Source organism: Podospora pseudopauciseta, chromosome 4 (genome assembly GCF_035222475.1).
Source record: "Podospora pseudopauciseta strain CBS 411.78 chromosome 4, whole genome shotgun sequence".
Classification (NCBI taxonomy): Eukaryota; Fungi; Ascomycota; class Sordariomycetes; order Sordariales; family Podosporaceae; genus Podospora; species Podospora pseudopauciseta.
Genome location: NC_085894.1, coordinates 234,800 through 259,012, shown reverse-complemented (window position 1 = coordinate 259,012; position 24,213 = coordinate 234,800). Strand labels below are relative to the sequence as shown.

General features: G+C 54.6%; 10 protein-coding genes and 2 non-coding genes across 12 annotated transcripts; 5 read left to right on the top strand and 7 right to left on the bottom strand.

The window, feature by feature from the left end:
• Nucleotides 1-490: 490 nt before the first annotated feature.
• On the bottom strand, nt 491-1,733 carry QC763_400820 (uncharacterized protein). Its single transcript, XM_062911698.1, has 4 exons — nt 1,518-1,733; nt 1,444-1,452; nt 1,157-1,379; nt 491-1,085 (listed from the first exon to the last, which is right to left on the bottom strand). The coding sequence occupies exons 1-4, from the start codon at nt 1,550-1,552 to the stop codon at nt 774-776; spliced, it is 579 nt and encodes a 192-aa protein (XP_062765274.1). The 5' UTR covers nt 1,553-1,733; the 3' UTR covers nt 491-773.
• A 270-nt stretch (nt 1,734-2,003) lies between these two features.
• Nucleotides 2,004-3,241, top strand: QC763_400810 (uncharacterized protein; the record flags this gene model as incomplete). Its single annotated transcript, XM_062911697.1, has 4 exons — nt 2,004-2,141; nt 2,201-2,327; nt 2,382-3,137; nt 3,192-3,241. The coding sequence occupies 4 exons, from the start codon at nt 2,004-2,006 to the stop codon at nt 3,239-3,241; spliced, it is 1,071 nt and encodes a 356-aa protein (XP_062765273.1).
• A 2,297-nt stretch (nt 3,242-5,538) lies between these two features.
• Nucleotides 5,539-7,343, top strand: QC763_400800 (uncharacterized protein; the record flags this gene model as incomplete). The annotated part of the gene is made up of 4 exons (XM_062911696.1): nt 5,539-6,272; nt 6,306-6,571; nt 6,628-6,971; nt 7,038-7,343. 4 exons carry the CDS (start codon nt 5,539-5,541, stop codon nt 7,341-7,343), a joined length of 1,650 nt encoding a protein of 549 aa, XP_062765272.1.
• A 2,601-nt stretch (nt 7,344-9,944) lies between these two features.
• On the top strand, nt 9,945-11,836 carry GIS2 (gig suppressor; the record flags this gene model as incomplete). Its single annotated transcript, XM_062911695.1, has 3 exons — nt 9,945-10,051; nt 10,174-10,354; nt 10,415-11,836. 3 exons carry the CDS (start codon nt 9,945-9,947, stop codon nt 10,808-10,810), a joined length of 684 nt encoding a protein of 227 aa, XP_062765271.1. The 3' UTR covers nt 10,811-11,836.
• Nucleotides 11,837-12,107: 271 nt separating this feature from the next.
• QC763_0061020 lies at nt 12,108-12,199 on the bottom strand. Its single transcript has one exon. It is a non-coding gene; the product is annotated as a tRNA-Ala (tRNA).
• Nucleotides 12,200-12,241: 42 nt separating this feature from the next.
• On the bottom strand, nt 12,242-12,314 carry QC763_0061010. Its single transcript has one exon. It is a non-coding gene; the product is annotated as a tRNA-Ala (tRNA).
• A 597-nt stretch (nt 12,315-12,911) lies between these two features.
• On the top strand, nt 12,912-14,486 carry QC763_400780 (uncharacterized protein; the record flags this gene model as incomplete). Its single annotated transcript, XM_062911694.1, has 1 exon — nt 12,912-14,486. The coding sequence occupies one exon, from the start codon at nt 12,912-12,914 to the stop codon at nt 14,484-14,486; it is 1,575 nt and encodes a 524-aa protein (XP_062765270.1).
• A 559-nt stretch (nt 14,487-15,045) lies between these two features.
• On the bottom strand, nt 15,046-16,542 carry QC763_0060990 (uncharacterized protein; the record flags this gene model as incomplete). The annotated part of the gene is made up of 1 exon (XM_062905852.1): nt 15,046-16,542. The coding sequence occupies one exon, from the start codon at nt 16,540-16,542 to the stop codon at nt 15,046-15,048; it is 1,497 nt and encodes a 498-aa protein (XP_062765269.1).
• Nucleotides 16,543-18,487: 1,945 nt separating this feature from the next.
• Nucleotides 18,488-19,452, bottom strand: QC763_400760 (uncharacterized protein; the record flags this gene model as incomplete). The annotated part of the gene is made up of 2 exons (XM_062911693.1): nt 18,488-19,282; nt 19,387-19,452. The coding sequence occupies 2 exons, from the start codon at nt 19,450-19,452 to the stop codon at nt 18,488-18,490; spliced, it is 861 nt and encodes a 286-aa protein (XP_062765268.1).
• Nucleotides 19,453-19,542: 90 nt separating this feature from the next.
• On the top strand, nt 19,543-19,822 carry QC763_400758 (uncharacterized protein; the record flags this gene model as incomplete). Its single annotated transcript, XM_062911692.1, has 2 exons — nt 19,543-19,766; nt 19,816-19,822. The coding sequence occupies 2 exons, from the start codon at nt 19,543-19,545 to the stop codon at nt 19,820-19,822; spliced, it is 231 nt and encodes a 76-aa protein (XP_062765267.1).
• A 653-nt stretch (nt 19,823-20,475) lies between these two features.
• On the bottom strand, nt 20,476-21,362 carry COX9 (Cytochrome c oxidase subunit 7A; the record flags this gene model as incomplete). The annotated part of the gene is made up of 4 exons (XM_062911691.1): nt 20,907-21,362; nt 20,744-20,786; nt 20,640-20,670; nt 20,476-20,563 (listed from the first exon to the last, which is right to left on the bottom strand). The coding sequence occupies exons 1-4, from the start codon at nt 20,949-20,951 to the stop codon at nt 20,476-20,478; spliced, it is 207 nt and encodes a 68-aa protein (XP_062765266.1). The 5' UTR covers nt 20,952-21,362.
• Nucleotides 21,363-22,024: 662 nt separating this feature from the next.
• QC763_400753 (uncharacterized protein) lies at nt 22,025-22,320 on the bottom strand (the record flags this gene model as incomplete). Its single annotated transcript, XM_062911690.1, has 2 exons — nt 22,025-22,159; nt 22,231-22,320. The coding sequence occupies 2 exons, from the start codon at nt 22,318-22,320 to the stop codon at nt 22,025-22,027; spliced, it is 225 nt and encodes a 74-aa protein (XP_062765265.1).
• Between the last annotated feature and the right edge of the window lie 1,893 nt (nt 22,321-24,213).

Genomic DNA, 24,213 nt, shown 5'->3' with positions numbered 1-24,213 from the left:
CCGACTCAAAGGATTGGCTCCTGGGCTGTTGGGCAGCGGGCAGGGCAGTGTGTGGCCAGTTCCTGGGCGACGCGGCTGTTGTTGGCCACCCGTCGTTACCCCCCATGCGCGGTGCGGCAAAGTCGGATGGTAGCCCTGACGGCACCTCGTCGTCATTTCCATTCGCAACGTGTGAGGCTCCGCGGTATCACCAAGCTGCTGAGACGAACCTCATGATCCTCGGAGGGCGGTGTCCAATCCCTCAACGTCCGGACGTCGACTCTGAAGTCTGTACCACCGGAACGGCGCGTGAGGGAATTGGTGGTCTTATATGCATGTTTTTACAAGTCGTCATTTCCACGTGGTGGTGACTTGAAACAATGCATCCACGAGGAAGATGCCACATGCGCCATACGAAGAGCTGTGGAAGGAAACACGGCACAACTCTGGATTCTTCTCCGTAAAGCGGCTCGCAAGTTGGGTCCTTGGGCTATGTGCAAAAGGTTCTGGGGTTGATTGTAAACGCCGTGCTAGGTTATCGTCTGGTATAAGAAAGGTTAGCAGTCGAAGGATCTAGACAACTGCAAGCAAAACTTCGACACTGTAGGTACGCAACCCTGAGCAGATGAACAGACCGCCATCAAGTCAACGGGCGGTGCATATGTTTTGCACGCCCTCATCATCCATTGTTTACTCATGAGACATTAAGAATAGCCATGTATCAGTTATGCCCGAGGCCTTTCATTTCCCGGCGACCCTTATCCGCTCTTTCATCATTGATCTTCTCACACCCTCTAGTCGTCCTCTGGTGGCAACTCGTCATCGATATATCGTATCAGCGTGATGCGCATCTCGGTCGTATCGTTACCCCTGAGCACGTCGCTGATGAAATGGGCCTCCACCTGCATCTGTACCATCTCCAACGCTCCCCTCAACACGCCGCACAGGATATTCGAATACCACAGCTCGTCTTGGGCCCGGCCGTCGTCGGGTAGTTCCACAAAGTCGGCAAAGGGGTTCTCATCGAAGATCAGGGAGAACTGCTTGCCGTCGTTGGTCCAATTCGCTATCGTTGGCGTGATGTTGAGGAATATCTTAAACCCAACCTGAAGAGCACATCTGTCAGACACACATACGTCCACGCGCAAACACCGGCCCAACATGCCAAACTGCCCACCTTCGCGATCATCTCGGCTGTTTCCTTAAAGTTCGAACATCGGCGTACAGTGTTGGATTTCGCAAGGTAATCCTCGATTAGGCGCAGACCGATGTTGTACCCCATCTTATCGAGTTGCTTGTTGACCTCGACATAGTCGCTGTCAAAGTCCTTACACAGCTGCGCAACGATGGTGCCGTATGTGAGGACAACCAGCTCGGCGTTGACCTTGTCTATCCGTGTCCTTCAGCGGCGGGCAGCATTAGCGATGGTTGAGTTCTAGCTGAGGGCGTGTGGGAGGCCCTTACTTCCAGATCCTGTCAGAGAAGCAGTGTTAGCAGAGATGGCAATGAAGTAAACAGAGGAGGGATGCGCAGCGTACTCTTCCCCCAATCGGGACGCCTTGTTAGCCGCCATGGCGGAAGAGGGTCGAGAGAATGCCTGGGAGATAACCTAAGATTGAACCGAAGAAGCGGCGAAGAGCGGTGTTGCGTATAACTATCGGAGGCACCCAGAATGGTGTTTGTTCGGAGAGGGCGGTAATGTTCCTGGCGGTAGCTACAAGGGTGCTCACCTTACAGGCCGCATGTCGGGGGACAAAGCCCCACTACTCCCCTAAAGTGCAGGGACCCCAGGTCAGTGCTCATGTGCCTTGGGCGGGAAGCGGGGAATCTAAAATCCATCAGGCGCGTCCTCCAGCACTGGCGCATCATCATCAATTGGATTTGGGACTTGAAAGTCAAACAGCGCAGCCTCGCCAAGAGACCCATCTTGTTCAAGACTCAATCCTACCATTGCATCACGGCATCACAACATCACGACATCAATTGATTCAACAGACACATTGGATCTTTGAATATCATCAATCATGTCTTCTGAAAAGAGACCGTTCCCAGGCGACGACCAGCAGCTCGTGGTCAAGCGGCAGAATGTGGGCTCTAGTCGCGCCCTCGCTACCCGCTCTGGCCCTGTTGGTGGAAGCTCTGGTGCCCTAATTCAGTCGTCGGTATGTCTTTGGAGTTTTGGAAACAAGTCTTATCATGTCTGTTAACATGCACGATGCAGGTTCCACGAACGAGCTCCTTGCAGGCTCCGGTAATGGAGCTGTCAGGACACAGCGGCGAGATCTTTGCGGCAAGATTCGATCCCACAGGAAACTTAATAGCCTCTGGGTCAATGGACAGGACAGTTTGTACGTAAACAAACTTGATGGTCAGGTCGGAAAACCTACTGACACCCAGTCCAGTGCTTTGGCGAACCTACGGCGACTGCGAAAACTACGGCGTTCTCTCCGGCCACAAGGGCGCCGTTCTTGACCTGCAATGGTCCCGCGATTCGGAAATCCTCTTCACCGCCTCTGCCGATATGCACCTCGCTAGTTGGGACCTCACATCAGGCACAAGGATAAGACGCTACGTCGGACACGAAGAAGGCGTCACATCGCTAGACCTGAGCAAGCGTGGCGAGGAGATGCTCATCAGCGGCAGCAACGACGGCACAATTGGTATTTGGGATCCAAGGACGAAGCACGCGGCGGATTACATTGAAACGGATTTCCCCATCACGGCGGTTGCTATCTCGGAGGCTGGCAATGAGATCTATTCGGGTGGCATCGACAATGATATCAAGGTGTGGGATGTCAGGAAAAAGGCTGTGGTACACACAATGCTGGGTCATCAGGACACGATCACGACGTTGAGGGTATCGCCGGACGGGCAGCAATTATTGTCGTATGCGATGGACTCGACCGCCAGGACGTGGGACATTAGGCCTTTCGCCCCTGCCGAGCGACACATTCGGACATTTGACGGCGCACCGCTGGGCATGGAGAAGAACTTGATCAAGGGAAGCTGGGACTCGGACGGCAAGAAGATCGCGGTGGGTGCTGGTGATGGAACGGCTGTGGTTTGGGAGGCGGGTACAGGAAGGTTGCTGTACAAGCTTCCCGGCCATAAGGGGACAGTCAACTCGGTTGACTTTGCACCGGGGGCGGAACCTCTCAGTATGTGTCGTTGACTTTCGCCTGGTGCTGGACGTGTTGCTAACTTTTGTCTAGTCCTCTCTGCGTCATCAGACCGGAACATGTTGTTGGGTGAGCTCAAGTGAGGCTGCGGGTTGCGACGATGCCTCTCGAGTCGAAGGAATTGTCTAGCTCAGTGCGAAGTTGCTCATGTTCGAACCACAATGGCCGTCTAATCGCCTCGCTGCAGTCTGCCTGAGGCGATGCCCCTATTTTAAGAATAGGGGGTCGATTTGGCTGTTGTGCGACGAGAAAAGATTACCTTTAGGCTACAGCCTGCTCCGGCACGGCAGGACTGCATATTTGGAAAGGAAGTATGCCCAGGCGCTTCAATGATACCGGCGAAAGGCTGAGCACAGGAGCAGTGATAGAAAGGATAAAAGTAAAGCGAGCTTGATACCCAGCCTTGTACGAATAAAAATTCGAAAGGGTATACACCACACCTACAGGATGCATACAGGCGCGCGCCAGGAGACATTTCAGGACGAGGGCACAGATCTCGAAGATAAAGACAGCCAAAGCACAAGCGATCAGCAACTCAATGCGCAGCAGACACTTTTGATGCCTGACATTGGGTTGCGGCATCAGTCACAGCTTCTACATGAGACGGGGCATTCTGTCAGATATTATTGAATGGCTCTGTCCGGCCATCAATCGAGAAGAAGTCTGGGCTCAAGTTTGACCATCAATGATTCGATTGACTCACCGTCGTTGCTGGCTGACCATGATGTATTCCAGGAGTTTTCTTGATGCCCAAAAATCCACTTGCGACCATCCTGTCTTCTTATTCTTTTTTTCTTGAATCTTGAACCTCTCTGACAGCCATTCCCCAGAAACTCCAACAAGACCTGGGGAGATCTGAAACACGCCTGTGACTGTGGTCCGCTCATGCGCCAAGCCGACGTTGCACTGGAATCACTCGCAGCCAATCATTGGGATTTCCCCTTTTGTCGTCGAGTTTGAAGAGCAAGACGACTGGATGTCATGAAGGCTCCTGCCGACGCCCGACGATGCAAGGCACCCTGCCGTTCTGAAGGTATTCGCAGTTGGGGTGTCCACGGCAGCACAGCAGATGCAGGAGAAGTGAACAGGTTGCCTTGCTTCCTGTACGTCGATAGGAACCGTAGGGATAACCGTCCCGGGAAGAGAGTTTCGAGATGCTGCACGAGCCTCCTTGTGGATGGGGTCCTCGTCGTTCATCCCGTGGTGATCTCGAGGCAGGGGCCCGAAGAAGCTCTTAATCTTGCGTCAACGTAGATCCCTTCACCTCCTCAGGTTCACTGGTGGCTCACCTCGTGTCCGTGCAAGTGAAGCCAAGCGCAGGCTGACCCCTGCATATCTGGTCACGTCCCCCTCTCACCCTCCATCCAATCAAGCCCCTCCCCCCTTCCTCAGGGCTGCAACATCGTCAATTCTTGTCGAATGGTGAATGGTGCAGGTCCCATTCCGTCCGTCAAGAATTGCCTGTCGGTCGACGAAGCGTCTTTGCGGTGGCTTGGGACGAATCCACTTGCATACGACGAAACAACGAAACAAAACAGGGGAGGGTGCCTCTAGACCTATCGACACACATTTCCACCTCACCACCACCACAGTCTAAATCCTGCCGTGCAGGCATTCTTTTCTTCCCTCTGTTTTAATTCTCTTGATATGACCTTTCTGTCCTGAGGTCGGCTTTTGGTTGTTTCTGTTCTTCCTGTTGCCTTGACGGTGTTTGTTTTTCTTTTTCCCTTACATTCGCATCGCTCTGGGAGCTGGTAATTTATTGGACGACGGTCATTTGCTACGACACACTCGGCAACTTTTTTCTTCAGCACCACCATCACTTCAGTTCAAGCAGCGGGCCGGGCCTTTATGATACCTTGATATCCTCTCTCTCTCTCTCTTTCTCTCTTGATTTCAATATTCCGACCGACGAAAACAACTGTTCTTCTTTTGGCACGGCCTTCCCTTTTTCGTTTTCGCCAACCGTTTTTATATCCCGAATATCAGCGCCCGCCGTTGAGGGGAGGTACGCGAGGCGCATTATTTTTAAGGGGCAGCACAGTTCGCAAACCCTTCAAAAACAAGCGCACGGCGACCTGCAGGGCCTGGCGACCTATCACCGCGCGTGGGGACGATCGAGCGGGAACAGACGGGGGGAGCTTAGGTTGTGCGACGTCAATATCAACATCAACAATCGTTGACCACTGAGGTTGACAGACTGGGACGCGCAACTGTTGGACTCATACTTTCAAGTCAAACCTACCTGACATCTTTACATCGGTCTGAAAACGACTCATCTGAGGCACACAGAGGAGACAGCATGCTCGCCGGATAAAAACTCACATCAAGACAACACTCACCCACCTGATACACAAGGACACTGAACTTTCCCTTCACCATGGACCGCTTCAACTTCTTCACCGGGTCCTCCTCCCGGACCAACAACAACAACAACACCAATGACACCAACGACACCATAACCGACAACACCACCACCAACACAGTCACCATCCGCACCGCCCCCGTCGTTCCCCGAACCTCAGCCTGCAACTCCTCCCTCCGTCCTCCACCAGGCCCCCACCCAGCAACAGTGGAAAATTACAACCCCTACACCAACAACAACAACAACAACAACAACAACAACAACAACAACCCCTCCCCCTACGGCCTCTCCTACCCAATCTACCAATCCTACGACCCCCGCACAACAAACGACGAACACGTCCCCTTATCCCCCCGTTTCTCCCCCCACTCCGATCCCGAATCCGGCCAACACCACCCCCAGCCCCAACAACCCCAGCGGTTGTCCTTCCTCGCCCGGTTCCCCCGCCCCTCATTCTTTGGTTTGCGCCCCCCAAGCAGCAACTACTCTGGTGCTGGGTTGAGAGGTGCACCGCCCACGGTGATCAACGGGCAGGAAGCGACGGTGGAGAGCCCAAAGAGCCCGGCCTTCAGGATCAGGGAGCAGGCGCTGCCGAGCACGAGGTTGCACTTGCCTGGGCTGGAGAGGGTATGGACTGGGGGGAGCAACGGGCCGCCAACTAGGCCTGGGACGACGACGGCTGGGCAGGAGGAGGTGGCTGAGCCGGAGAGGGCGGTGGCGAGGGGGAGCAATCGGTCCAGGAGGCATAGGAGGGAGGCCAGTGAGGGGTCTGGGAGGCATAGGAGGGAGGGGAGCGGGGGGTCGAGACGGGAAGGCGGGGAGACGAGAGAAGAGAGGAGGCGGCGGAGGAGAGATAGAGAAACTCGACGACGGAGAACAGAACAGGGAAGTTCAACCAGTAGCGGCAGTCGAACAGGCGGCGGCAGCAGGAGGAAACCCCCCAAGAACTTCCTCTTTTGCTTCCCCTGGATCAAGTCCAGGCGCATCCGCACGCAGATCCTGCGATGTTTTGTGTCGGGTTTGTTTCTGATACTCATCTTGACTGTGTGTAAGTTTACCCACGCCGTATTCCCTCTTTCTTTGTGCTAACAGCCACCCTACTAGACCTCTCCCTGACCCTCACCAAAAACATCACCTCGTCCGAGTTCACCATCTTGCTCATTCTCATCATCTTGTTCATCACCATCTTCTTCTGCCACAGCCTCATCAAGCTCTGCATGCTGGTGATCAAGTCACGGAACGGGACACTGCAAAGTAGTAACTCCTCCTCCAGGGAAGGCGGGGTGGTAAGGCCAGAGATGATCCAGCAAATCGCCCCAGGGAGCGGGTACGCCATCCCACGGGAGCCCATCAGGGTTGTGCTCGCGAGGGACGAGGAGGCGGTGGGGATCGAGAGCGAGGCGACAAAGTTGGGCCCCCCCGCGTATGGACTTTGGAGGGAGAGTGTGGTATGTTCTGTTCTCTGAAAGCAAAAGTAAGCTTCGTGGATGAAAGGCTAATGTTTGTTACGACAGAGAGTTGATCCGGATAGGTTTTACTGGGCTAGGAACCAGGCTGCTGCTGGGCCGGGGGGTGCCGAGGGTGGGAATACAAGCGAGGAGACGTTGGACAGCGGTGTCTCTTCTGATCCGAGCTCGAGGGGCACCGGGGGGGTGAGGAGGCCACCGTCGTATGCTTCTGATGATGGGGTTAGTTATGTGGTGGAGGCGAGGCCGAGGTCGATGGTGCCGCCGCCGTTGGGGAGTGAGGAAAATGCGGCTGGTCTGCATCCGGCGGAGAGGGAAAGGTTGCAGCAGCAGCGGCCGGCGGTTTGGGTGTAGGGCTGAGAAAGATGGTGCGTAATAATCAAGGTCAAAGGGTTTCGAACCAGGTTGATAATTGTCAGCATCTCACTCGAGAGAGCTCTACCGCCGCCATGAAGTGAGGTTCTGTCGGGTATGAAACGGCGTAGAGTCAGCAGCTCGTGATATCCCACATCTGTTCGACTTCAATGCGTGAACTCCTCAAGCTCGGAGCTCCAGACATATAGTGTCAAGACCAAACGGATACTGTGAAAGGCACAGACCAACACCTGTTCGTCATCCACCCCTACCCTCCTCCCGCTGAAAGGTGTTGTCGGGATTCTCAAACTGTCCGAGTAGTATTCCCGTCTGCAGGCCGCTCATTTGTGATGCACGGTAACCTTGCGAGGGTTCTATATCTGGAGCAGTTTCCATATTGTCGGGGTCAAGCTCGGGACAACCCTTTGCGGACTGAGAGCAAGGGCCAACCCTCTTTGGGTCTTCCGGACTCTACACCTCCTTTTATTGCCCATTAGAGGGGTGCCAGCCGGCATTGCACATGCGGTCAACCACACAGTTCATGTCTCTCTCTTGCCGTTGCATCAATCACAGTGTCCCGAGAGCAGCTCCGGTTGGGCATGATTGGGTCGAGAGAGGGGGGGATATCGAAGGCAGACAGGGGTCCGTCACGCTTAAGGCGGGGATTTTTTTTTTTGTTTTGTTCAGGACACCCGACTGCCAACATTATCATCATCATCATCATCATCACCAACAGCATGTTTGATGACTGAAGCGGGCTGCCATATATGTATGTCTCGACATATATATGCAGATATCTAGTGTAACCATTTATTAGTTCTCCAAGAGAAGCCTCACACTGTCAAGAGGCGAGGTGCAGATCGAGATGAGCATGGCAAACAAAAAGCCCCGCAGTGGGATGGGAGCAAGGTTGGGAGGTTCCAGCCTTTCAGCAGGAGACGGCGGAAGAGGGGAATGGAAACTCATGTTGCTTTAGTGCTTTCGTCCCTCCTCCCGCTCTCAGTCAGGCTCTCAGCAGTCGACCGGCACAGCCGTGTGAAAGCGCGCGATATAAAAGCTCTAGCGCCGAAAGTAAACCGAGGTGAGTTACCGTTGCAATTGTCAGCTGCAGCCGTGTCGCCGGGGATGCCCCGCGAGAGCCTCAGATTATCAGATGTGGCGTTTGGGGCAATGGCCGTTTGGCCACAGGGCGAGAGACTGCCGAAGTGAGACAGTTCCATCGAACAGCTAGGGCAAGACATAAGACAGGGCAAAAAAGGGACAAAGACGGCAGGCGAATAGACAACTGGATTGCATCGAGGTGATGCTCCAGTGTCACCGGTCGCCGTGAAGTTGCCGCAACCAGCTGTGGGCACGAGTCAGCGGCGGCGCCCAGTCACGAGCCGCCGTGAAGCAGCATTGCCAAGCCCCAAGAGATTTTTTAGCGTGCCTTGTCGCTGAAATTCAGTTGCTGCTGAAGCAGAGAGAGCGATGAGGTAGAGAGGGAACATCAGGGTACTTGATTCTGCAGCAGACAGAGGGGAGAAAATAGGTACCGGTCACGTACCTCGGCTGACGTGCTGACTTCCTGCATCAACCCCTCCCACAGCCTAGCTAGCTCTGGCCTGCGAACTGGCGCTATCCCTTCCTTCCTGACTTGGGGTTCCCATATCCCTCCTTGTTTCCGCCTCTTCCGCCACCTTCTCTCCTCTTCCCTTTCAGCACACCCTTTAGGAAGCCACAGGTCATTACTTTTTCTGGAGTTGTTGGAGAGGACGTTGGACGCTGACGGAAAGAAGGAAGATTGAGGTTTGGAGAACTTTTTGTGAAGGAACAGAAGGAAAGGAAAGGAAAAACTGCCGGTTTTTTATTTTGATATTTTCTTCACAGGTGAGTCTTTTGTGTGGCGCACCGCCTTCTGCCCCCCGTTGCATCTCTCTATGATTTTCGACCGACACGTTTGCGACTGGACACTCGGCTCTCTTCATCGACAATGAGGGAAATAACCTCCGGCTCGGGTTGAGCAACCGTTGGAAGGCTTGGACATTACATGGAGCAGGTCTGGCTGGCGCAACTTTGTTGATGGAGCAAACCCTATATGGCTTGGGGAGGGAGGTGGAGGGGCACATCACATCGACGAGGCAGCAACAACGACAAAGCACACACATTTTGAGCAACAACCACGACGACAACTCCTCCCCACGCCTCTTTCCCGCCCTCAGTCTTGGCTCCCGGCTTCCGGCTTCCGACCTGATGGTTCGTCTGCTGCCAGCGCCAACGAACATCCCAAACTGGCGAGAATTGCGCGCAATAATTCACCCACCGAGTCCAGCCAGCCACATCCCCTCCCCAAAAAAAAAAAACCGTTTCATGGAGCAGTCGAGAGGTTAAAACGCCGCATGTGGGGATCGTCAACGGTTGTTTGTCTGGGAGTCTATAGGAGGGTTCTTCATCGTTTGTCATTCAATCACCGGCTGCCGAAATCTATACCTACTCGTCGAGTCGTCCTTGTCTGCAAACGTGTCGCCCAGCATGGCAGTTCTAGCAACACTTTTCGGACTCAACCAACCAACACCAAGCCAGACACCTCAAACTAACGGAATTCCACTCCCTAGCTCACCTATGTTCGGAAACATGTCTTCGGCTCACAAGCGCGCGTGCTACAAGTGTGGCGAGTTGGGTCACCAGGCCGATGGCTGCCCAGCTCCCGCCCGTCTCTGCTACAACTGTAATGTGCCTCCCTCCTCTGCGTGATTGGTTCTTGGCGGCTACTAACACCTCTCACAGGCAAGCAGCCCAGTAAGCATCTTGTACTCCCTCAGCCTTTTCTCGACCGGCAATTCTAACGCAGCATCCCAACAGACCACGAGTCGAACGAGTGCCCCCTGCCCCGCACCACCAAGTCCAAGCAGTGCTACCACTGCCAGGGTGTTGGCCACGTCCAGGCTGAGTGCCCTACCATGCGCCTGAACGGCGGCCCTGGCGGTCCTCACAACCGCTGCTACACCTGCGGACAGCCCAACCACATTGCCGTAAGTCGACGGAATGATTTTGTCTAGAGAGGGAGACAGCGGGACTGACGCGGATTTCAGCGCAACTGCCCTAGCGCTCAGGGCGGCATGGCCCCCGGCCCCATGCCCGGCCGTGGTGGCTTCGGTCCTGCCCGTGGCGGCTTCCACCCCGGCGGCGCCCGCCACGCCACCTGCTACAAGTGCGGTGGCCCCAACCACTACGCTCGCGACTGCCAGGCTCAGGCTATGAAGTGCTACGCCTGCGGCAAGCTCGGCCACATCTCGCGCGACTGCACCGCTCCCAACGGCGGTCCCCTCAACACTGCTGGCAAGACCTGCTACCAGTGCGGTGAGGCTGGCCACATTTCCCGGGACTGCCCCAAGCGCAACGGTGCTAACGGTGCCGACGCCCCCGAGGTTGACCTTGGAAACCCCCAGGTTGCACAGGCTCCTGCTCCCGGTGCCCCCCTTGCTTAAGCGGGCGGCTCCTCCCATGAGAGTGGGCTGAATGCTGGGGAAATTCGATCGAAGTTTCGATTTTTGACGACTGTTGCATGGCGTTTACGCTCCGATGATCTTTCCCCCCCGCGCATCGCATAGATTATGAACGACATGGGAAAGGTTACGACACGACTTTGGGTTTTGTTTTTTCTCTCTCCCTCCCGGCGTTCAACGGTTCTTCTGGCTCTATGACAAAACTTTTTGGGAAACCTACACAACATCAACAACGCTTTAGTTTCTGCTTTTAACCGGACCAATAACATATCGGCCACCAAGACGATACAGATGGGGAAGGGTGGAGGTTGAGGGAAAAGAGATCAAGAATGGACGAAAGTGCGATGTTTGTCGGCTTCTTTTCGCAAGCAGGAGAATACACGTTGCCAGCACCCTCAACCTTCAGTTCTTGCTGTCGTTATTGTTTGCGGCTTGCATTCTTTCTTGTCAACAGGGCTTTCTTTCGTCTTGATCATCTTTTTTTTTCTGCTTCTCGGGCAAAGTCCTTTTTTGGTTTTACTCAATCATACCCCCAACCTTCCGTCACCCTTTTTTTTTTTTAAACAGAAACACACCCTTTGGACAAAATCGGAAAATACACCAAAACTCAGAGATACCCCCTCTTTTTTTTACACAGAAAAAAAAAGATAAAACCACGTACGTGTGGTTTTTTTCTTTTTTGAAGTTGTTGATGGACCTGCGAGGCGCGAGCGATATGAACGGAAAAGAAACGCTTTTTTGGGCAAGACAAAAGAGGGGAAAAAAAGAGAGCGTGGGTTCACTTTGGCAACAAAAGGGAAACTCGCTTTCTTTCTTAGACCTACAGTAGGCCGGGCGACAGGGCGAAGACAGGAAGTGGCACCAAAGATACACAAAAAAAAGCAGGGAGGAGGGGCGAAAAAAAGGGGGGATTGGCGAAGAGGAAGAAGGCAGGCAAGGAGATGACAGGGGCGGGTTGGGGTGGTTGATAGGTAGTCTGTGTGTTCAATAAAGGACCAGTTGTGCGCGTTTTGTGTGTGGCAGTGTGTGTGTATTGTCGTGGGTGTGATGGTTAGAGTGGTGTGGAGAGAGGTAAGGGGCGATGGTCTGGGGAGAGTGTGTTGGCTGATGTTGTTCTAGGTCGGGGCCATGGCCGGAAGCACCATGCTCATCCCAACTGCCACCATCTCGAGAATCCAGCTCATCATCTCAACTACACCAAATTCTCAAATCCAGAACGTCCGCTATAGCGTCAACCTTCAGACACCAAGCTCAATAGCAATCAGGTGATGATTTTACGGGGCGTGTGGCTCAGTTGGTAGAGCGTTCGCTTAGCATACTCTGTTTCCTCTTGTATGCGAAAGGTCCTGGGTTCGATTCCCAGCTCGTCCACACCGATATCTTCTCATCTTCTTCTCTCACATCCTTCTTTTCGGGCGTGTGGCGCAATTGGTAGCGCGTTCGCTTTGCATGCGAAAGGTCTTGGGTTCGATTCCCAACTCGTCCAAACATTCTGGTGGGAGAGGGGAAGCATTTTCCTTTTGGGGATTGGCTGGGGATTGACTGGAGATTGACTGGGGTGTGATGGGAGTTGATTGCTTAGGAGGGTTGGGGGGGTTGTTGTCTCATTTTGGATGTTGGGTTGGTGGTTGATTGTGTTGATGGAGGGATAGGGAGGGGTGAGAGCTGGCTGGTATCGGGGAAGAGATGTAAGATGGGTATTTTTGGCTTGCTCACATGGCAGTTTGTGCATTGAGGAGTCCAAGTTCTCGTGTTGGAACTTGGGGGCAAACACGGCAGAGGACGGCATTTGCATGACCCTCGGAAAGCCCAGCGTCTGCTGTGCGCAGGGTCTTGAGGTGTGGCAGTTAAAGTTTGTCCCCGCACCCACCGTCCAATGCCATCCGCCGCGAAGAGGTGTCTCAGTTCCTTTGGGCTGGTGGTTGCCCGGTAAAACGGTTCAGGTTGTGTCACCGACGATCATCACGGTTGGGGAAGGGGGTTGGTTGGGAAAAGCAGTATAAACCCGACCTGGATCTCCGCACTCACACACACTTTTGACTTTCCTTTCCGGGCCTGTCATGTCTAACTGACAACGAAAACAATGAGACCCCTCGCCACCGCCCAACTGCTGATCTTGCTATCCCAGGCAACCCCCCTCGTCACCTCCCAAGACTCATCTTCCTCATGCTTAGATTACTCCACCCGCTCCCGCACCCGTCACCCCCCCTTCTCCCCCGGCCGGCACGCCCTCTCCTCCGCCCGCCCCTCCCCCTCGTGCCGGACCTTCAACCTCTCCTCCCTCGAGTCTCTCCTCGGCACCCTTCCCATCGCCGACCCCGACCTCCTCCGCCTCTGGCAAAACACCTACCCCAACACCCTCGACACAGCCATCAAATGGCACGGCCATTCCAACTCTCCCGATAGCGAAGAAGAACTGACCTTCATCATCACAGGCGACATCAACGCCATGTGGCTCCGCGACAGCGCCCGCCAGCTGCAGTCCTACCTCCCCTTGCTGACCCCCTCACCCTCATCTGACTCCCTGGCGAGCCTCTTCCGTGGAACGGTGAACACCCAGGCAAGAAATGTCCTCTCAGCTGGGTACTGCAACTCGTTCCGCCCGCCCCCCGAGTCAGGCGTCATTTCTGACGAGGAGGGCGGGGACAAAGACGTGGTGCGTCCGGAGTATGACAGGGCTGGGGTTTTTGAGTGCAAGTGGGAGGTCGACTCGCTCGCTTCGTTTTTGGAGTTGTCGAGGGATTATTACTTTTCCACGCACGACATCGAGTTTTTTGGCCGACAAGGAAATTGGACTGAGGCGGTGAGGAGGGTGGTGGAGGTGGGGAGGGGGATGCAGAGGGGGACGACGTATGGGGCTGATGGGAGGGTGCTGGGGAGTGGGTATAGCTTTGCGAGGATGACGACGCGGTCGACCGAGACGTTGGCGAATGATGGGGCGGGAAGCCCTGTTGCTTCGGGGACGGGGTTGGTCAGGAGTGCGTTTAGGCCTAGTGATGACGCGACGACGTATCAGTTTTTGGTGCCGGGGAATATGATGTTTTGTGTGGCTTTGGCGGGGGCGGCGGTGATTGCCGAGGATTTGGGGGAGCAAGAGCTGGCGGGGGAGATGAGGGCTTTTTCGAGGGAGGTGAGGGAGGGGATTGAGAAGTTTGGGGTTGTGGAGGTGGTGGGGGAGGATGGGGTGAGCAAAGAAAAGGTGTACGCGTATGAGGTGGATGGGTTTGGGGGGGTGGTGCTGGGGGATGATGCGAATCTGCCGAGCTTGCTGTCGGCGCCCGTGATGGGGTACGTGGCCGGTAGTGATCCGGTTTATCAGGCTACGAGGAGACGGATCCTCAGCAGGAGAAATCCGTATTATGCTGATGGGGAGGTGGTCAAGGGGGTTGGGTCACCGCACACGGGCCCGGGCAAGGTTTGGCCTATGAGTTTGGTGATGCAGATTATGACGAGCGAGGATGATGAGGAAATTAGGGGCGCGTTGAAACAAATTTTAGGGAGTACGGATGGGTTGGGGCTGATCCATGAAAGCATTGACGGATGGGATAGCACAAAGTGGACGAGGGAGTGGTTCAGCTGGGCCAATGGGTTGTTTGGGGCGATGATCGTGGATTTGGCGAAAAGGAAAGAGGGTTTGTTGAGAGAGAGCTTCCAGTGAGTTGACAGAAGGAATTTGTTTGAAGAGAACAGATAAGGCAAGGCATTCAAGCTGATGAAAGTAAAAAACGACGCCTGCAACATGGCCCAGAGAAACTACAGCTACCATCCCATGAGCATGAGGCAGAGCAGGGGATCACATACATAAAGGGCAAAAGCAAGATGAGCAAATAACGTCAGATATATATAATCTATGATCCCAGCCTTCCTGTATTTGTCTACGTCTAGTGTGTTGACTGACTGGCTCGAAAACCCTTCCAGAAATTCCCTGTACAAGTTCCCTGAGTTGTTTCCCCCATGCCAGATCCATGTAATGTGAACCCTCAATGAATGCCAAAGAAAAAGAAGAAGAAAAGAAAAAGACAGAACGTTGCAAAACAACAAAACAGTTTGACAACCGAAAAAACCAAAATAAAGTATGTCCGTCGAAGAAGAGAAAAAGCCAGAGAATGGATGAACACAAGTGGTATCAAAACGCGTGTTTGCTTTGTTTCCGCCTCCAAAAGTTTCCCGAAAAATGTTTCCCAACTCCCAACACAAAAGCAGAATCCATCTTCAAATCATTGCACCTGCTGCTGCTCAACCGCCTTGGCAAAGGGATCGGCACTCAGCTCAAAATTGGGCGTCCTCCCCTCGCTAATCGCCTTGAGCGCGACATCATCCAAGGGCAGCTTCCTCCCCTTGCCATCCTTCCTCGTCCCCAGCTTGGCCATCTCCCTCCTGATTCCGTGGTTCACCGCGTCCAGCACCGTGTCCACCAGCTTTCTGGGCTTGTGCTTCGGCTCGGTGCCGGCCTGGTACACCCCCGTCTTGACCAAGATGCTGTACCACTCATTCTTGCTCTTCTCGTTCATGGCGTTCGTCCCCTTGATGTCGCTCTCGGGGGTGTCGCCGACAAAGTAGACCGTCTCGGGCGGCTCACTCTCGGCCAGCCCGTGCTGAGTGGCCCTCCACTGCTGGAGCAGTCGGGTCGCAAACTCAAATGTGCTCACCTGCGGCTTGCCGAACGCGTGCGTCTTGAGCTTCCTGCCGCCGGACACGTCCTCAAACACTGTCTCGACAATCTTCCTCAGGGCGCCCATGCCCAGCCGGACGTGCTCGTGCGCCGCCGACCAGAGAACGTCATTATGGCTGAAGTAGATCGGGGGACCCTCGTCAAAGTTCTCGGAGCGGGTTTCCAATCTGCCGCCCTTGGACTGGGCAATGTCGAGCATGATCTGCAGGTCCGAGGCCCAGTCCCGGCTGTCGGCAAAGACAAAGACGGCCTCGACGACGATGTCGCTCATCTTCCCCCCTCTTGCGAGGAGATCACGAGAGTTCTTGATCTCAGACTCGGTCAAGGCGCGGAAGGGGGCAGTGGCGGCGTTGGCCTTGATGATGTCGCCTGGAGTGATGACATCCCGGAAGCCGTAGGACTCGGCAACCTCGCGGCACTTTTCTCCCTCCCCGCCGACGACGAGGACGGTGCCGTACTTGTTGGCAAACTCCCTCATGGGAGTGTGGCCGCAGATGAACTGGCCGGGAGAAACATCAATCTCGAGCTGGCGGGACAGATCCCGGCAGCGCTCGGTCTCGAACTTGCCGCCGCCGTTGGTGAGGAAGATGTAGGGGACCTTGATGCCGAAGGGGTTCTCCCCGTTGAGGACCTTCATCGCTTCGATGGCCTCGGGGATGGGCTTCCCGCCGCGGACAAGAACGCCGTCGATGTCAAAGGCAAAGGCGAAGTTGTCGGCGACATCTGGGTCGAGGCCAGCTGGTGTGACGGGAGCAGTCAGGGGAGAGTGGAGTGGTGAAGCGGCTTCGCTGGTGCTGGAGTCGCTCTCGACTGAGGGAGAGTAAGGAGAGGAGTCGGAGTCATCCTCTTCTCCCGACGAGCTGGAAAAGGGGGAAAGAGTGTTGTCGTCGTCGGTGTCTGGCTCCTCGACTCCGAGCTCGCTGAGCTTGGTGCGGGCCACCTCAAAGGCCGAGGCGAAGCTGCTGCTGGAGAGCTGGCGAGGGCACATGGACGGCCTCTGGGGGACCGGGGTGGTCAGGGTGTTGTTGTTGGTGGTCGACATGGTGGAATAAAGGAATGACTACCAGTCGTGGATTGAGTAGTGGTAGTAAGGATCGAACAGGTGAACTATGAGTACACCTGGTGGTTGAGACATTCAAGCGGCTGGCTGTAAGTGGGAGACTAAAAAGCTAGAGGAAGCAAGAGGGAGCCGGTGTCCATATATATATTCGAGAAGCCATCGATGGGAGGCGGTCTCTGGACTGTCCAAGAAGGCGTGGCTGTCTTTGAGGTGGAACTCAGCCCAGCAATCACAAAGCGTTGGGACGGCGTCAAAACAGGGTCTCAGGGTCCATGTGGGTAACGGTGGATATACAGAGGCGTGGTGTGGGTGTGTGTGGCAGCAACAAAGTTCTCTGGTGTGCCTGGAGAACCAGTTTTTCCGCCGGGTCCCCGTTTCGCCTCCTCCATTGGGAGCCTTCAACGTTAGCTTGTCCTACGCAGCAATGCGGTGAGATGCCCATCCCCATGTTTTCTGGTGGCCTCATCCCCGCCGGCCCCTCTCTCCCTCCAACAACCCCTCGCACCAAACAACAACACAGCTTGCAGATGTAAGGGTCCTGAGGGTCCAGCACCCTTGTCAGTCAAAACGCAGGGCTTATCGGATCGGTATCACCAAGTCAGCTTAGATAATGACTCCTGACTTGGCTGAACTCGGTTTGAACCGGTACATGGCACAACTGGGACCAAGAGAAAAACCGGGTCCGACAAAAAGCTTTGATGCCATGGAGGGAAGATCAAGGCTTTGCGGGACGAATCGGGGCTTGGAACGTGGTTGCTACTGTAGGTAAGAATGTGCGGTTGCTCGACGGGAGATGGGGCCCTATGACGGCCACCGGAAGGGGACCTTCCCGGGATTGGGAAGTGGTCGGGCGCCCGCGGCGAGGCCGCTGTGTGTGATACGGAAAGATGGGAGGGCGAGCGGAAGTCGGCAGAGGTCTGACTGCCAAGTCGCCGCCCGGCTGTAGTGCCGATCACCATGACGTCAAGGCGGATCCCCCTGAGAATGCCGGAGTGGACCCCCGGAACTGATAGGGTCCTTCGGCCAGGGCAAAAACGTCCGATAATGAAACAACACGCCGGCCAACAGCACGACAGGAAGCAGGGCAGCCGCGGTGATCCTCCGGCCGTGCTCTGCGTGCCTGCATCTTTTATCACGAGCGAAGCTCCTTGATTGGGTATTCTTCCCAAATCACTGTTGAGCCCCGCTGCCGAGCCGGTGAACAACCGTGACAGAGTGACAGTGTGCTGAGCACTGTGAGTTCTTTTGGATGCCGTGGCTGCCCAGCATGTGAAAACATTGGGGAAGAAGCTATCTGTCGATCGATGTAGGCCGGGCTGGATGAGGCGAGATCAGTAGGAAAACTACCTGGAACCGGTGATGAAGGTTGTGTTGAACCAAGGCAACTGCAGTGAAGATAATGCAGTCACGCAGTTTGACCTCAACACCACTCCTTCCGCTCTCATCATCATGAGTTCACTCCGGCAATACGTCTCCCTTCCGCGACTGGTTGCCGCGGCCTCTATCCGAACGGTGGTGTAGTTTTCTAGCCTGTTTCTGAACTTGATCGAGGGATCTTAGCTGCAGATTTGGTCGATTCCAACGCCATGGCACCATGGGTCCTAAGGGAGCCGCGAGTCAACTCAGGCCATATCCGCCGTTGGGCCTCCAGTCCCTCACTTCCCTCTCTCTTGGGTAGGAAGATATGTGACTGGTGGGTCTCTCTGTCGAGAAAGCGGCTCCACCGACGGGTGTCGTCCAGCTGGTGAGAGCTGATATCAGATGGCCATCACATCGCTCCCTGATGCCAAATGGAACCTGTGAATCCTCCACGTGTTGTAACTTCCACCCTCAGGATTCGCGCACCGTAAATTCGATATCGAACGCATAAAGACGCTGTGGACTCCGTGGAACCCCGATCAACCACCGTCCGTCCCCGTACCCGTATTTACGGAGCCTCTCCGCCAAAGGAAAATCCTCCCCGTGGGGAACTCCCAACCCAACCCATCTGCTCAACCGCTTGTTGCCGCTTCTCCCGATCTCTCGATGCCTGTTCCACACTCAACTCCCCAAACCCAGGCACCTCGGCCCTCTCCACCCTGAGCCACCCCCTCCGTCCGGCCGTCACTGCGACTTGGGCGGAGACGGCCTTTGGCAGGCCTCCAACGGGGTTGAAGCCGCCTCCGATGAGCACGGTGCCCCACCACTGCCGTCCCCGGCTCCGGTGGGCTCCGTAGAGCATGTACTCCTCCATGGTGGTGAGACAGGCCGAGACAAATCGAGCAGGTGGCTGCTGTTCCCAGTTTCCCTTCTTCGGCTGCAGGATGTGAATGTGTTCCAAGTCGCTTCTCTCTACCCTCGCCCGCTTTGTCGCTGTTTTTTCGTTGTCTTGCAATGATGATACCGACCCAGCAAGCGGAGCAGCCAACACCCTCAAGGGATCGAATTTTCCTTCCAAGTCAACCACCACCACCGCCTTGTCCCACGGGCTCGCGATGAGCGTCGCAATCAGCACGTAAACCAGCTCGTAATACCGCCCGGAAACCGCCAGTGGTGCTGACCCAGTCGCTCGAAAGTTGCGTTGCACAAGGTCATTGAGAGCCTCAATCGGAAATGTCTTGGGCCCATATTGTGCATCCTCCTCCTTCTTGACACACACAGCGTCGTTGTGGCCGATGATGGCGTCGTTGTGGCCGCCGGTGCAGGCAGCGGCTCGAAAGCCCGTGCGAAAAGCGGCAAGAACCTGAAATGAAATCCATCCCATCAATTAGCCTCCACCACCACCACCCCCCATCATCATCACCACCATCCATCAAACACAAAACACAAACCACAAACCAAACTCACCTCATCCAACGCCATCTCCTCAATCTCGCCCAACAACCTCCTCCCCGCCGCCTCAGTCGCATTCATTTTGCTCTTGTTACCCTACTGTCTCCCCAATTTTGCATGCTCCAAAGGGTCAGGCAGACAAGAGTCCCAAAAGAAAAAAAAAGGAAAAAAATGGCCCCGCACGTCCAAACCTTCCCCTCCTCCCAGCTCCCCTCCCACATCCACCACCTCCCCAACAGCTCTCACCGCGCCCGCAAGACCCCCAGCGGGAAACCGACCGACCTCTCCCGCGACTGCGAACTCTTCTCGTTTGTGCAGTACGACTGCCAGATCGCCCGCCCCAACGAGGCCAACTGCCCCGTCGTGTGCACGCCCGTCCAGCGCTTTTTCAGGGTGTAAGTTTTTCTTTCTTTTCTTTTGAGAATGGAGGGGAGACAGTTGCAGTTTGTAGTTGACTTTTTGCCTTGTCTTGTTGCCCACGTGTGGTGTAGATGCCCGATGAAGAACGGTGGCACTTTTACAGCCGAGACGACAAGTTGGGAGTGTCTGAATGCTCTGAGCAAGGGGGCGGGCGGCGATGCCGCCGCTGGAGGGACGCAATTGGAGGTGGGTGCACAAACAGCAAAGAGATAGCCGAGGTGGTAGAGATTTGATGCAAAAGATCAAGTATGGCTCCTCTACGCAATGGACGTGAATGCCCCACGATCACGCAGCACATGCCGGCAAACATATCACCGCCACATCCCAGCCTGTCACGAACCTGTCCGGCGCTCCTCTCTCATCACCGCGGGGTTGATCCCAGTCCATACACCAAGCTTAGCACCAGGAGCTCTGGAAGCTCCTCCATCGCCAAAGCAACCCAAGTAAGCTCTCGTCTTCCCACCCACTTCGCCCAGCAGCCAAAGCAAAACATAAATTTCCAACCCCATAAAACCGAACTTGTGTCGTCCATTTGATCCCCTGTCTGTCTATAACGGATATGATACACTCGCCCATCCATCTTCGGGTCATGCCCGCCAGCCGCACCATAAGCACAGCACAGCACAGCAGCAATATGGCCCCCATCCCAAACCCTCTCAATTCACCACCATGTAGTCATATCCCTTAGTTGCCCTGTCTAGCAGCGCGAGCCTCCTCCAGCTTGCGGTAGTGCGCATCACGAGCGTTGACCCGAGGCATGTGGTAGCCGTACCTATATTCCAATCCCCAACATTAGCAAGCCCATTCCCAATTCCCCCCTTCAACAGCTCGAGAAAACAAAAACCTACCAAAAGGCATTGCCAAACACAAACCCGAGACCTGTTTTCCCCAAAACCCAGCCCGTCAGCCAAATCCAGGTCAAAAAAGAAAAGGGAGAAAAAAGAGAACATACCAAGCCCAATGCTCAAATCAAGGATCAAACCCCGGCGGAGCATCTGTATCAATTTCCCCCCCCTCCGGTTAGCCTGAATTCCCTTCTCTTCTTCTCCCCTCCCCAGCTTCAGTTTGTGTCCTCCCCGGGACCCCCTCCAAATAAACCCTCAAGAAAAACGCACCCCAGTGATAGGCTTAAAAGCCGGAGCGACAGCAGCAGAGGCCATTGTTATTGTTGTTGTTGTTTTTTCGCCGATCGTTGAAATACGCCGTTTTCGGGTTTGTTTTTCTCTCGCTTGGAGAGTTTGGTTGTGGTTGTGTTGTTGTTGTTGTTGTTGCCCGCAGAGGCAGGTAAGCTTCGTTTCGGTCGGTTTCGGTGGTTGATGATGATTGATGACCTGATTTTCCCGTTTTCCTCCTCTCCTCTGCCCGCCCGAACCCGCTCGCGCTCGGCAAAAACACAAGACTTGGCAGAGGGTTGGACACGTGATCTAGTGAGGAGGGGAAGGGGGGGAAAGGGTTAAGTAAGCGTGTTGTCATTTTTTGGTGGTGGAGCGGGCGGGCAGGTGTGGGGCAAGATAGGTGGTCATAGCTTTGGGAGCTGGGAGCTTGGGGCGGACTGCCCTGGTGGGGGGATGAAGAGGACGTGAGAAAGAGATGGCATGGACTCGTGGATGGATGGATGCTTTTGTTGATGGGGGGAGTCAAAAGGCATTTTTGGCTCGGTTTTGAGATTGGAGGAGATATACACTAACTAAGTATTCATAATGTATTGTTCTTATAAACCCAGGCCATACCATCACCATCTTGATCAGACACCAGAACTATGATGCCCTTTGCACGACCTAGAGTCTTGCCTTCCAAGTCTGTTCCAGCTTTTAAATACAAAAAAGGTGAAACGGTCTAAAAACAGTCCCTTTCCCCCTTCAATTCCTAATCCTCTCCATCACCCTTTCCGCACCCAGCCACAACCGCAACCCCATCCCAGGCTCCCCCATCGCCATCAGCCTCCTATACCCCCACTCTCTCCACAACCCTCCCAAGATACCTCACCCCATCCACGTGCCTCTCCTCCCAGTGGTTGTTAGTTGGCGGCTCAGTCGGGGGAGAAAAGAAGAGCTGGCGGATTGTGAGAGGCATTCTGAGTGGGACTTGATTGGTGGGTCGTCTTGAAGTTGAGATGAAGAGAGTTGTGAGACGGTGAATTATGGCGGTTGAATGGCGGGTTCCAATAGGATAGCCGGTTTGTGCGGCCCCGAGGGCATGTTGAAGAGTGTATAAGTGAGGGTTCACCGCTCACTTATACTCTTGGTATGTTGTGATCAGGTGGCGTCGCAAGGTCGAGGTGAGAAAGCTGCCGACTCCATGATATCGGCAATAGAATTGACAATACCGAAGCACAAGAGTCAGCTCTGATAATGGATGGCTGACCGACCCGGGACATGCCGGGATGCAGTACGGGTCAGCCTGCAAATGTGGACTATACAGATATAGCAACGCACCCACCTCCAAAGACAGAACGACCACAGTGTCTGTCACGTATCCCAGAGTCATAAGTGCTTTGTCCAGGTGGCTTTTGGCGGACTGCCTTGTCATATCAGCGAGGCTGTAACCGCAGCGAAATATCTCCGTGAAAACCAGCAACTGCCCGTGAAGACTTTGGGACCCCGATCATTCGGACAATGTTGTGAGATGTACAGGACAGGGCGCTTTGCCAACTAGATAGAGTTGTAGTTGGAAGTTGTCAAATGCTGACCCAGCTTGGATTCAGGCTCGGAAGTGCAACCGGAGTCACACCAAGGCCATGACGATAACACAAGGAGAGAACGACGATCCAGCCTTACTACGTGGCTCGTGGCGCTGGGAGAGATGTCTCACTCCAAAGTAGCACATCTTCAAACTGTCTCGGTTCCTTCAGCGCATTTCCCCTGAAATAGGTAGCCACGCTATGCGTCAAAAAGGGGATGCTACTACACGGACGAGGGCCTTGAAGAATGTTGATAGATCTTTGAAGAAAACACAGAGATAGGCCGAGGAGATGCTCCAAAAAGCTGTTGCCATGTGAAAGAATAATATGCTGCCGTTGGCACCGCCAACTGGCTGGTACATTAGTCTTTCAGGCATGCATTGCGGAAGCCTGCCAGGATTCACCACAAGTTCTTCTGAAGGATCATCCGGCGATGTGATGACCAACTCTGACCGTCCGTCAGACGGATGAAAGATTATGCTCCCAACAACCAACCCACAAACATCTCCTCGGTTCAACAGCCACTTCCAGCAAAGGCTCCAACCCGAACCTCCCCCTTTCCATCCCAAGCCATACATCTTACTGGAGACGTTCATCGGGGAATCTCATCGCAACCGGCTCGTACTCTGCCATTCCGGCAGAGACCAACGATCAGAAGATCTCAGGGGCATAGCCAGCAGCACCAGCACCAGCACCAGCAGCAGCACAAAGAAACAGAAGCGGGGTACAAAGTGTGTTCAGGTCCCTGTACATAGTACAAAGTTTCCCATATTTGTATCACCCGAACAGACCCAACCACCAGGGCCGGCGCATTGAAGTGCAATTTCCCTCTCTTGTAGCAGCACCGTGGCGCAGGCATGATGAGACCGCGGTAGCGACCCATACATATATCCATACACCCATGACGACATGCCGCGATTGTGAGGGTTTTTATACGAAGTAAGAAGTGTCCAATTCATATCCGTAAAATCTTGTGAATGCCTTCCCGAGGCGGCGGCTCGTCCAAGACAATCGGCTCTTTTCCAAAACGGCTCATGGTGAAATCACGTTTAAAGTGGCGGGAACGAAGATCGATGGTACTGGCAATCTGATGTTCCTGGTTTTCCATTCTGGAGTCCTATCGGGACCTGCAGGTTCGGCTAGGGCATGGAAGAGATCGGCATGCCGAGGGACTGGGGTGGCGCATGTAAGAGAGAAGAGAGTTTCTCAGCGCCCAGTGCCATGTCTCTGCTTGTGACGAGGGACCGGAGTTGCTGTTTGGTGGACAAATCAGACGCCGTCGTAGTCTTCCAAGACACCCGGCCGGCAGATAATCCACAGAGTTTCTGAAACAGACGGATGAGCGTTTTTCTGCGGCGCGCATTGCTTGTTTCTCACTGCCCCTCACGGCGTGGTCAGGGGTCACTCCCTACAGCTGGATAATCGACGTTCAAAAGCTGACGAGTATGAGGAAAAAAATCTGGGGGACCGGACAAAATAAAATAAAAAGACGAGAACAGCTCACTCTGTGCTTCAAACAGTGGGGCGCATCATGATTTCTGAGGGAAAAAATGCCCAGGCCGGGTTGTGAGGTTCTGAAACAGCTACTGCGGGACTGGCGATTGTGGTTATTTAGCGCTGGCCGAACCGAGCAGGTGTGCTTGGGGCTGCCATGGCACCAACGTCAACTGCCAACTGTTATGCCAGTGATGGTGGAAGTGTAGAGATCCAGACAATACCTATCTGTATCTGTAAAAAATTGA